Source organism: Amphiura filiformis, unplaced genomic scaffold (assembly GCF_039555335.1).
Source record: "Amphiura filiformis unplaced genomic scaffold, Afil_fr2py scaffold_26, whole genome shotgun sequence".
Taxonomy (NCBI): Eukaryota; Metazoa; Echinodermata; class Ophiuroidea; order Amphilepidida; family Amphiuridae; genus Amphiura; species Amphiura filiformis.
In genome coordinates this window covers 1,013,907-1,026,982 of record NW_027305490.1, presented here as the reverse complement: position 1 = coordinate 1,026,982, position 13,076 = coordinate 1,013,907, and the positions used below count along the sequence as shown (strand labels likewise).

The 13,076-nt window shown below is 37.5% G+C and overlaps 1 protein-coding gene across 1 annotated transcript; it reads right to left on the bottom strand.

Moving 5' to 3' along the window:
• Window positions 1-3,858: 3,858 nt before the first annotated feature.
• On the bottom strand, window positions 3,859-12,941 carry LOC140143759 (mediator of RNA polymerase II transcription subunit 17-like). Its single transcript, XM_072165574.1, has 11 exons — window positions 12,825-12,941; window positions 10,666-10,854; window positions 10,002-10,155; window positions 9,116-9,305; window positions 8,732-8,887; window positions 7,825-7,952; window positions 7,155-7,286; window positions 6,034-6,425; window positions 5,416-5,530; window positions 4,833-4,981; window positions 3,859-4,343 (listed from the first exon to the last, which is right to left on the bottom strand). Exons 1-11 carry the CDS (start codon window positions 12,911-12,913, stop codon window positions 4,121-4,123), a joined length of 1,917 nt encoding a protein of 638 aa, XP_072021675.1. The 5' UTR covers window positions 12,914-12,941; the 3' UTR covers window positions 3,859-4,120.
• Window positions 12,942-13,076: the final 135 nt, after the last annotated feature.

Below are 13,076 nucleotides of genomic sequence, written 5' to 3'. Positions count from 1 at the left end.
TTTGCTCTCACCGAATGCCAAAAATCATGCTCTCACCCAAACCCCATATTTTTGTACATTCTGCTCTCACCGAATGCCCCTTAGTCCCTTGTGCGAAAGTGCCAGCCCTACACCTATATCCATTTCAAATGGAAGTGCCCCCCGGGGTTGGTCGTCAGGCGCGTTGAGATGATGTGGACATATAACTAATGATTTTTCAAGGTCGACCCAATTTCGGGCAAAATTTGTGCGCATCTCATCACCCTTCTGCACCGCGCCCTTCATCAGCATCAAAGTGGGAGCCATAGGCATAGGTGTAGATCCCAGGGGTGATGAGGGATAAATCACCCAATATATTGATAGGGGGATGGTCCATCCCCGGGGTCCATCACCCCAATGACCGAATTAACCTCACATTTGGCCATATAAACCTAAAAAGTGCCAATTTTTGCGGAAAATTAATTCCACTTTTGTACCACACTTCACCACTGGTTTAGCTTCAATATGGTAATTTTTCCCGCGCTTCGCGCGCATTTATAGCATAATCTGATAAGGTGCTGGATTCACTATACTTCAAGAAATATTTTCAACCCACATATCCCCCAATGTTAAAAAGAATTCTACGCCACTGGCCATAGGGCATGGTGGCAAGTTAGTACCCTCCCCTGCTCAGTCGGCAGAAATGTTGTGACAAAATTTACGATTTGCATCTTCCTTTTAGACAAAAAATTAAGATCATTTTGAAACATTTAGCGTTAAACTGCCAAATTGCCACATAAAACTCAAAAGCATAAAACTCTTGAGCTGGATCAAAATACCCGGACTAAATTAACCAAAAGATGTAAAAGGCCTAGACATCTTCCTTTCGCACGATTTTAGTACCCACATTTGTCCTCAATTGTGTTCATTTTAGCATTGAAATTGCATTTTTGGCACGCTTCGCGCGCATTCGTCCCAGTAATATTCTTTTATTAGAAGATAAGTGGGAGCTAGTGGGACAATAGGGAATTTTACCCCCGGGCTCGGTGACTCCGGTTCATCCCCCTTTGAATTTTTGGATTGAAATAGCAAATTTTTGTCGGTAAAGGAATTCTGGGGACAGCTTGGAAAAACTGGGGGGGGAGGGGTGTCTTCTATCCGAAGAACCAGGGGTGGTAATCATGTTGCTGAAGGGCCAGAAAAAGGTAAATCCGGCCATATAGGCCTACCAGCAAAATTTATATCTCGACACCCCCCCTGAGAAAATGGTCTAGCGACGGCCCCGAGCACAAATGCCTTGCCATGGTATTAAGATAAATGACACTGAAAAAATACACACACATAACAGAATAGCTTTGATATTTATTGGTTTTTTAAATATTTCGAATGAAATGCTATTAATCTATGGCAATAAAAAATATAAAAAGTTGTAGTACATACTACATCTAATATATTCATGATCAAAGTTGAGCATACCTAACACCAGTGACCATGCCTAACACATGCACTGGATTAATGGATAATCTGAGAATTTGAAGTGATCATATTCAAAGAAGCGCACTTTTCTTTTCACTTCCCATTTGGCAGGGAATATCTAGTTACTGTCCAACCATTAATGTTTTTGATGAATATTCATCCTAAACAAATTCAGCGAGTTAGTGTTCTCCTTGTTTTATACAAAGATGTCTGAGTGGCATTTGAAGCCTAATGGTTTTTGACGAAAAGCTGAAAGTTTATAAACTAATTATTATCGTCATCAGACTTTCATATTATCAAAAATCCATTTATATATTGTACAATTTCTGACAAAAATTACCTTGAAAGCAAGATACAAATCAAATTAAAGCTATAATGGAAATTGCACATTATGGCTTTAAGAACAAAATGCACAGATACCTTGATGTTTTGCTTTAAGTAATTGCAATGGACAAGTAATTCACAGCAAGTCTCAAGGTGCTGAAGGTTGTTTTTATAGCCATTGTATTTTAAATTAATCAAGTTCCCTTCAATCTATTCAGATTGATCAAAATAATAATTTAATATAAAACTTCATTTTAGATGACACAAGAACATAATGCAAGTAATACAAAATATTCTGCATGCATATTAACTTGCTGCAGATTATTTTTGTCTCATAAAAAACATTCTTGCATCATCTTCACAGTCAGCTGGGATGATAAATTTGAAATGATTGTTGCTGTCCATGAAAAGCTAACATTAGAATACTCATCTACAAGAAGGTGGTGGACACCAGCAGGAAAAAGTGGGCAATACGGGAAGCTCATTGCCGGGAAATTTTTGTTTTTGACCAAAAAAATAAAGAAATACATAAGGGAAATATGTCATACTGGAGGGAAATTTGATAAAACTGGAGGGAAATTCTGGATTGCTTGCAGGGAAGAAAACATTTTTTCAGCCTGTCTGAATTTCTACCACTAAAACTACATACATACTTCCAAGGAGTTATGCCAAAAATCTTGATTCATCAGATGTCAATATCTCAATTATGATGAGATGAAGTGTAGGGGAGAGGAGGTGAAGTGTGAGGGGGTGAAGTGTGAGGAGGAAGAGGTGAGGGGGGAGGTGAAGTGTGAGGGGGAGGAGATGAGGCTTTCAATCAGATCATGCACCTTAAACATGTTAAAAGGCATTTATCACTTGGAACTTATTTTAATAATGTACCTGGCTGATAGATATTTTCATAAGTGCTAACTGCTTTTTCTTCAATTTGTTGCTTCTGATATCTTCAATTTTGTCAAGGAAGTCTTTGTTTATAAAGTACTAGGCGGTTACCCGTATTTCGCGGTTCTCGGCTGTCATAGTTATTGGCTTTTGCAGATCTCAAACCTGGGCTTCCTTGGCCAAAGTTACACCCACCGACCAAGTTTGAGCTGCATGAGCAATTTGAAATCTTTGTTTTTTGACCTATGACCTCTTAACCATAGGGCTGACGAAAAGGTCACTGTGGAAACTTTTGTTTGTTAGTCCAAGGTCCACCCACCTACCAAGTTTGAGATCCATAGGGACAATTGAAAATTTTGACATTTCTTGACCTATGACCTCTTAACCGTAGGTATGACTGAAAAGGTCACCGTGGAAACTTTTGTTTGTTTGTCCAAGGTCAACCCACCCACCAAGTTTGAGCTCCATAGCGGCAATTTGAAATTTTTATCTTTCTTGACCTATGACCTCTTAACCGTAGATATGACGAAAAGGTCACCGTGGAAACTTTTGTTTGTTAGTCCAAGGTCCACCCACCCACCAAGTTTGAGCTCCATAGGAGCAATTAGAAATTGTTACCTTTCTTGACCTATGACCTCTTAACCGTAGGTATGACGAAAAGGTCACGTGGAAACTTTTGTTTGTTAGTCCAAGGTCCATCCACCCACCAAGTTTGAGCTTCATAGGGGCAGTTTGAAATTTTTACCTTTCTTGACCTTTGACCTCTTAACCGTTGGTCTGACGAAAAGGTCACCGTGGAAACATTTGTTTGATAGTCCAAGGTCAACACAATGGCATGGCTAGATTTGCCATTTAAAGTATTTGAAATTAGACTTCAATTGAACTTGACCCCGTCCTTGACCTTTGACCTTAAAAAATATAAACTTGGTCTTCCTCATACCAAGCTGCACCCACCCACCAAGTTTGAGCCCCGTATGACCTACGGTGGCCTCACATTAGCAGTCACAGACAAACAGACAAACAGACAAACAGAGAATAGCGTATTATAATATAGATGGTCAGAATCTGCACTCCCATTTTCGTCTAGCCTTTAGGCAAGAGTAGTCACAAATAACTACATATTGCAATTATTTTGCCTGGCTTGTCAGTCATGATACCATGCAAGTAGACATTCATTTTTCAAATTAGTGACATCTTTGATCTGTAGCTTACACTGAACTCTTGAAATTTTGATTACAAAATATTTCAACATGACTTATGTTCACAAGAACAAGATACCATGCTCCCCTCTCACATTCCTTTTCTACTATGAGCTAATAATAGCTACATTGTCTTCACAAAGGTTTTGCCTAACTTGGAGTTACATGCACTTTACGGTATCCCGCTGGAACTTTTCCATTTCAGATCATTAGCAATGTTTCTGTCAGAAATGTCCTTCTGAGATGTTGGATACTTTCACCTTCAGAACAGCCTATCCATTTCATTGTTGGGCAAGAGTGGCTAACAGTAGCTCCATCTTATTCAGGAAGTTTTTCCCTGGCATACGACTCATATTTACTTCATGGTACCCTGATGGCAGGCTTTCCCATTTGAAATCGGTGACCACATTACTCTTAGGACTACATGTAGCTGATTGAGAAACCTTGGCTCCTTGGACGAGAACCTGGATGCCTTCCAGTGGATCACTGCGCACAGCAATTTTCCTGATGAAATGATAAGAATAAATGATATGGTAAGCTTATGACACAATAACTATACAAACAAAATTAGCATTTAGGACTTAATTATTGCTAATTCATTCACAATATATGGTATTTTAATCCATACCAAATAATACTTGGTGAAACAAAAAATTGGCCTTGGTGACTGTGACGATTTGCTATCTGTAAATGTGTGATTTAATTTTTATAAACAGTTTTATTTTGCCTTAAAACCGGTACCTATTCTGGTTACCCTAACTTGTACGTAACCACAGTGCCCATCAGGGTGATTACATTCTGAATGGCTCATCTAGTAACAAAATTCAGGTCCTTTTCAAATGGCATGGCTGATGCTCAAATTTAATTTTCTTGTTTGGTTTACACACAGTTGAAATTGTGCATTGTGTGTTCTGTTCATCATAAACTTGACAAAAAGCTGTATTCAACTTTACTTTCCCATTCAACTTCATGACAGATAACGGACTCACATACCTGTTGCCATTTGGTGTGGCAATCATAATAGCTGATGCATTGCCTAGCTTAGCCACAGGTCCTACACCCACATGGAAGTTATACTGCAATATTTGCATTCCCATGGCTTTTGATAATGTCGATACTGTGTTCACTTGATGCTGTGATACCTGAAGAAAAAATTGAAAAATTACAATCACAATTTTGGTGGATTTACATTATGACAAATGAAGGAAAACATCAGAAATGGCTGGATTTGAACCAGCTCCATCAAATAATCTACAGGTTTGCAAGGCATTACAAAATACATAATGGACACATGTCAGACAATATTTGCAATATATGCACAAACAAACTTTCACCACTAATTTCATTATTTCAAACATCCCAGCTTTCTTCATTAGCTAAGTATTACCAATACAAGATGACCAATTTTGAGCTTATAGAAACTTTTTTGTCTGGTAACTTCATTAGGGTCTGTGTGACAAGCTATTTTATGCAAAACCCAATTAGACTCAAATGAGATGATTTTACATCTACAAATGGGAGTAAGAGTAACCTTTCAAACTTTCACAAATGTGTACCAATACAGCACAAAACTTACCTGACAAAGGAGAAGATCTCTGAGTTCTTGCTGTTCATGGCTCAACTTGATAATTCTGCCATCTTTGTTGATTGCTCTGATGTAATCCACATCAATGATCAGTTGTAATGATGACCTAGCAGTCAAATTAAAAGACATTAATATTAGTTGGCATTAATCATTAATGCAGTACCACCGTCGACAAGAGATGAATAATTATTACTGCAATAATGGAAAAAAGACAAACATCAGGAGTGAAAACATAGCATCATGATTTTTCCATTACATCTGTTGAGTATACCTTGGGGTCATTCTGTGTGAGGTGAGAGCCCAGGCTTAGGGTAGGCAAGTTCAAGGAGGTAAGTCAAGTGCTTTGAGAGGTCCAAATGTACATTTGAAGGATCTTCTTCCTAGTTCCCATCTTTTCACTAACCTCCCTACATCATGTACCAGCAGACATGGAAATGCTCATCCGGAACATCACCTCAGATGATATCAGGTTAGGTTATAATTAACTCTGATATCACATGTGGTGATGTTTTGGAAAAGCATTTCCATGTTTGCTTTTATACCATTACCCTCTGATCTATAACCTTAGACATAAAAGAAACATGTGTCCTTCAATACAAACCCACTCACCTTCCCAAAGACTCATACCCTGTCGACGTTACATAGATCTTGACAGTTGTCTGTAATGGCTGTGTGAGGGCACTCCAATGACCCATTAAACATGTATCTTGTAGTTTCCCTGATAGCTCATCAATAACCAGGGCTGTTCTTGACCTCAACACTATATGCTTGGCCTGTTTGAGTAGTTTCTCTAATAAGCATTCTGTCTGTTGCATTTCTGCTAGTTGTTTAAGGCTCATTGCCTGTGGACCCGCTAACCTCCGCCTCTTGCTGATGGTGTGTGAAGCTGTGACTGGACGGGGTGTTTGGCCGTTAAGATTACTACGATGCAACTCTCTTAATAAGTGGTGTAAAGAGAGTTCTAGTGCATGACTGTGTTTAGCTTTGACCATAGGCTCGATCTGGTAAAATAAATTCAACATAATAATTTCAAAACAAAATCATACGGTAATCCGTTTCTGGCATGTAATTACAGTAATATGACTTGCGAAGATGAAATTCAAAGTATCCATTGCACAAATTTAATTCTCCAGAACCAAACCATGGTATCTATCAAGTTCTGTAAAATTAAATGGCATGATATCCTCATTGTTATAGCAACACTTTTGTACTTTTAACTTTAAAACTACAAGCTACTCTGACAACTAGAGCTCAACTGATTATCGGATCGGATATTGGTAAAAAAATGAAATTTAAAAAAAAAAATTTTTTAAAGTTTTCAGCGACTTTGGAGAACCACTGCACATATTCTGAAGTGCTAGGATCATTCACACTTCACAGTTAATTTGGAGAAAAAAGAAAAAAATTAACTGTGAATGATTATGATCCTAGCACTTCAGAATAGGTCCAGTGGTTCGCCAAAGTCACCAATTGAGCCCTAGTTGTAAGTTGTCAGAGTTGCTTGTAGTTTTAAAATTAAAAGTACAAAGGTGTTGCAATAACAATGAGGATATCATGCCATTTAATTTGACAGAACTTTATAGAGAGATTTTTTTTTCTTTTTTACCAATATTGGATCGGATCAGATATCAGCCGATATTATAACATCAATATCGGATTGGTAGACAAATGCCATTTCGTTTGAGCCCTACTTCTAACCCTTTTGATGTAGGAGTGTGATCTTCCCATACCTGTTTATCCATGCTAGTGTCATGACATAATGTAATACAGAGTTGTACACCAGGGAAGATATTACAGATGATCTGGTTACCAACAACTAGATGAGGTATGGGGGACTTGAGTTGTACTGCTTCTCTTGCAATCTGAAATAATAAATAACCAAAAACAAGATTACAGAATACTCATTAGAATAGAAGCAATAATACCAAATTACCAATACTCTGGGACTGATCTGATATACTGTGTAAAAAGAAATGAATTGTACAGTTCTCAAAACATCCTCTAAAAGTGCAGACCTTGCCCTTCAGAAACTTAAAAGAAAACTTAAGTTAAAGCATCAATATTGATCACTTTTGTTTTGTGTTCTGAGCAACTGCAGATGTAAAGCGTCACTATTGATCATTTTCTGTTCTTCAAAATGCAATGAAGTGGAACCCTTCCTTCCTTTTTATAAATAATATCTTCTTTCTATTGAGCATCCACAAATTTCCTATTTCTCTCTGGAATGCATTTTCAGGGTTTTTTTCCAGTAGTATCCTTACTCTAGAAGGATAAATTCCAGTGAAAACTCTTCACCCGCTAATGGCAGAGAATGGATGTATTTAGTGAACACATTAATCTGTTAACTGGTATATTTCAGCAAACAGATCTCAATAGAAAAACACCATTAGTTCACCTCACCTGTGCAAAAGCTTCCTTACAAAACAGCACATTCTGAGCAGCCTCTAGTCTCTCCTGCCAATGTGGATCTTCAGATACCTTACTCCTACTTGATTGAATAGCAAATGCTATGGCTATTTCAGCTTCACCTGTAAACAACAAGGCAGATATGAGTGACTATGTCTGCCACATAATTGTATCTACCTCAAATGCAATGCTTGTTTTAACCACTTACCAAAACAGGTACCATTACTGATTGAGGGGCCCCAGTCATTTTTGGCATTTTTCTTATGAAATTTGTCAATTTTGATGCATTGCCTGTATAACTGTCCTGTAGCACAAGAAAATTAATTTTCAAACACAAAAACATTTGCCACAAGAACAAAATGGGAAGATTCAAGAATAGAATATGTTAACATTTTGCTTTGTTGTTTACTTAATGAGAGCATATATGTGACACGATCTGGTCCATGGGGGGCCAAAGGCGACACATTTGAAACTGAGATAAAGGTAAAAATATGGAGTAGAAAAACAATAAAATACATAAGAAAATAGACATCAAAAAACTTCATAACTTTAAAGCCAAGTATGCTAGACCTACCAGTAAATGATAGCCTATTGTATGTGTAATGTAATAATTACAGTAACTCAATGGACCCCATGGACCAGATCGTGACACATATTTAAAATCTTTCTTTTTCCATTGTCCACCCATTTATAATGTCACAGGTTCTTCTTAGGGAGCAACCCCTGATTACAATAATCAGTGATCTATTCATTCTTTATCCAATGTCGATTTTGACAATGTCACTGCCCACACTCAGCACTCCCTGTTTGGGACTCCAAATGTTACTTTTAAACAATTCATAGCAACAGTTTGAAAGATCAGCAACAGCATACTCTTCACATTACAGTACAGTACTCATACCTTCTTTGATTAACACTTGAATATAGCTTGTTCCTTCTAGATCTGATGGTACAGTGACCTTTAGAGGACACGCTTTTCTCTCTGGTGTGTCTTCCATGTCTTCTTCTGGTGTCTTTGTGACTTCAAACATCCCACTGTGCCAAAATCTAGAACCAGCTGCAAAACAAAACATTGTGGGCATTGTTTTTAATTGGTGACAATGTAAAGCAGATCAATAACATGTAAGCACGGCAGGAGATTTCGTCTGATAAACAAAAGAAAAAGAAACATTCACCGTTCTTTAGGTCAATAATGCCTTTGGATACATCATATTTATAATGTTATTCCCCAATCCTTCAAGTAAGTCACAACTAACATGAATCAAACTGATACAAGTATAACTACCTGTTTTAAAGCTGAGATCCCCTAGTATATTATTGCCAACTTTCTTGAGTCTCCAATGTAATCGTAACCTGTGTAAGGCCGCATGGAATTCTGATTCCTGGTTGACTTTAGCGGTGCCTGCTGCAACATTTTGTGGTCTTGTCATACCCTGTGCTCCTTTTAACAAGATACTAGCGGCCGATGTTAAACTCTGAAACAAAACAAAATACAAGTTTAAATACAATAAGCATAGTTTTTAATTTTATCATGAAAGCAAATTAACTTGAGACATATCATAACCAGAAAATGGTGTTCAAATCAAGTTATTATCTGAAAAATCCAAGTACATACACCTTTATACCTAACTAACCATTTTCCCTATCCAACTGGGGATCTATTTACAAACAAGTTTACATAATTGACATAATGTGTAACTCAATACAGTGTTAACTTTCCACTATATCTCCGGTTGACTACAGGAACAATTTCATACAAACAACATGCTAACAGTATACTGGTGCAGGTAGCCCTAGCTGGCAGTATTAGCCTATAAAGTGTTTTAACATGATTTAAAGCCTCAGTTGCATACATGTAGTATAGCGCCATTTTGGCGAACAGAGGTATCCCTGTTACCAGATTTGTCCTCAATTACAAGAATTTTTCCTGTGGTATATCCCCAGTTGGATAAGCAAAACAAATGTATCTTCCCCAATCCCCACACCCTCAACAGATAAACCCATCAGAGCTACCATTTACAAAAGCAGAGATATGAGAATGGGGCAAAGGTTTTTCTGCTTTGAAAACATTTTTCTTCTATATGATAATGTCAACTTTAACAGGAAACAAAAAGTAGACAGATTTTAAGTTGAATTAACCAATACTTCAAGTAATCATGCATTCAACCTACAGTTTTCTTATCAACAAGTTGTATAATTTGAACTTGTTTGACAGGTGGGGGTGCCTCTTGTGACACTGGATCTAGGACCATGTAGGGAGGTTCCTTGGCCCACCGAGAGATTTGAAGTATATCAGATAGAACACTCATTTCTGTCAGAGCCATCCTGTGGAGAAATCAAATTAAATTGGACATCATTAGTGAACTATTATTAGTAGCCTAGGCTATTATAACATTGTCTTTCATTTACCAGCATGTATGGTTCAATTGACTACCTTTATTATCTTCTTACAAACACAGTGAGAGAAAGTGCATAGTGCCACCATCATTGATTGCATGAATGTGTTTATGAACTGAATACATTTAACAAAATAAACTGATACCGGTATATCAAAATATGTCGACTGTCGAAAGATATCAGTGAGTATCGTTCTGTTCCCATATTTATTGGGAGCATCAAATCATTTGCCAAACAGATTACTTGTGCCCAATTACAATAAATCGGTAATCGGATCAAAGGAAATTAACCAGGAAATAAAACACCAGGACATAACAAAATAGCACTGGGGATCTTTGAAATTAATTTCTTGTTAGAACATTTGGATGCGAAACACACACTCATGATGCATAATTTTAATAAATTAGCTCACACCAGGCTTGAATTTTCCAGCATTACCTGAGTTTATTTCTGACCGACTCCCAGGGCCAGGTAGGAGGTTGGAATGATGTTGGTGTTGCCTCCTTGCTGTCAGGTGTGTCCAACTCTTTCTTGGCATCTTTAGCAGCCTCTGTAGGTTCTTCTTCGGATGTACTGAAGTCTATCTTATGAGCTAGCTTTGTCAGGTTATCTGACATAGACAGCGGTCTGTAAGAGAAAAATATTGTACTTTTGTTATTGACATACATGAAATGAGGTGGTCTTCTTTTTCCTGATCCTGATATATTTTCTTTGTTCTTTCCAGGCATAGGTGGCGCTATTCGTCCATAGGGAAGTGGAATGTGCATGTACAGTCCAAAAATGACTTTATTGTGGGGCTCAATGGAAAAAATCACTAAAAATTAATTTTGACAACTAAAACCTAAGTGATGTTGATTCATAAACTATCACATAGTGCAATCTATGTTCCACCAAGTCGTCACTTGTTAAAGCGCAAAAGCAATTTGTGTGTAAATCAAGACCATGCAAAACAGCTTTCTTACAGTAAAGAATAGGAGGTCATCTGGGGTCACTGTATTGCAGTAGTGTATAGTACATTTGCCTGCTGTCACAATTTCACACGCAAAATTTTGGACAATTTGGTGACATTATTTTTGTCTGTAAGTTACTTCAAAAGTATATGCACTAGAAACATGATTGACCCCTGGCCTTATTGTTTAGGTAATTTTATTCTCTTTCAAATGAAAGAACTTTCAGCTGCAAATATTGAACATCAAAATTTATGAACATCCTAGCTACCCACAGTTCCGAACACTCCCTTATGCTGTGGTTTAATTTAAGTATGTTATTGTTTTTAGTTGTCTTTTTAAACCCAAATCAAAGAATGCTCCTTTTTCTTTCCCTCAAAACAATTAGTATTTATTCCAGTCGCGTCTTGCTTGTTGGACTCGCGTAAGCTTAGACACGCTGGACGCTGAAAGACCACACAACAAATTAAAACGCTAGATAAGCAGAGCTTGATTATTAAAAATTAAGATCTAATGATCAATTGGATTGATCGTGACACCTGGCATACCTAGAATATATTCATGTTGTTAATTCCACGATTTCATGTTGTTAAAGCCTAGTCCTGCCAGCAAGACTTCAGTCTTTATCATAAACATAATGACTACGGATCTAGGTATGATGAGTTACAGTTACTGGAACTAGTTAAAACTATAATAATGATGTGTGATTTGCAATTATTATGAATAGAATATAGATTTTAGGCCTGTTATCGACACATGATTTCTAATTCAACACTTCGTCAGGGAAAAAAATACGACAATCGACACGTGTCGAAACTCATAATGAGATTAAAAATGCTAAAAAAAGTCAAAAGATTAGCTTAAAATCACACCGATATGAGCAACACTGCCTGGACGTTGGACGCCCCGTGCCAAGGTGCGTTTTTAGCTCTATTGGCCCTGTTACAGAAAAAAAATGCACAAAATATATTTCCCAGTGCAATGCATACATTTTTACATGAAAATAAATAATTTTGAATGTGAAGAAAAAAAAAATTATCGCCGGGAGTGGGAATTGATCTCGGGACGGCCTTTGCGTGAGAGGCGAATGCCTTAACCCCTAGACCACGAATACACTTGTATACTAAATTTTTAGTACCGTATATCATAACATAAATATTGTGTGTTATTCATACAAAAAATTCAAAAAACAGTACTTACATTGAGGTTTACTGTTGAACCTCAACAGATTTAGACTGATAAAATAGTGCCTGATAACATGCATACACTTTTGGAATTATTTGAGACATTTTCGTGTTTACGTGTAAAACCAATGCCAATGGCGATGTCAAAATTCAGTCAATCTTGGCCGCCCCCCCCCCCTGTTCACTTATTGATCACATTAATAATTAAACACCCCCCTATTTTTGGTGTAAAAAATTCTGACCACCCTATTTTGATATAAAAATTCTGACCCCCCCTTCCCCTTACTAGTATATATGCAAGCCCTCCTTCCGAAGAAAATTACAGCCCCCCCGTCATGCCCGTGCACGGCTGCAAAATTTTGACGCTCGATTGATCACCGTATTAAAGATAACACTTTTAAAGTCTAAATCACATTCATCCACGGTGCAAAAATTTACATAATGTACAAGCGATACCAAAACTTACTTAACAAACGTTTCCTGTCCATCCAAGGCCACTTCTTGAACCAAATGTTCTGCCAGAGATTCAACACTCACTCGCAAAGCAGACGCCATTTTTCCTTGTTTTGCTACATACACGATTGCCAGATCGCAACTGTATGACTCAAAACGTCCAATGGGTGTAATATACCATCCAATTGGGCGCATTTAGATTCTTTATACGTTCGTGGAATCGACGGGTGTATTTCAATTTCCCTATTGGGTGGAAGAACACCCA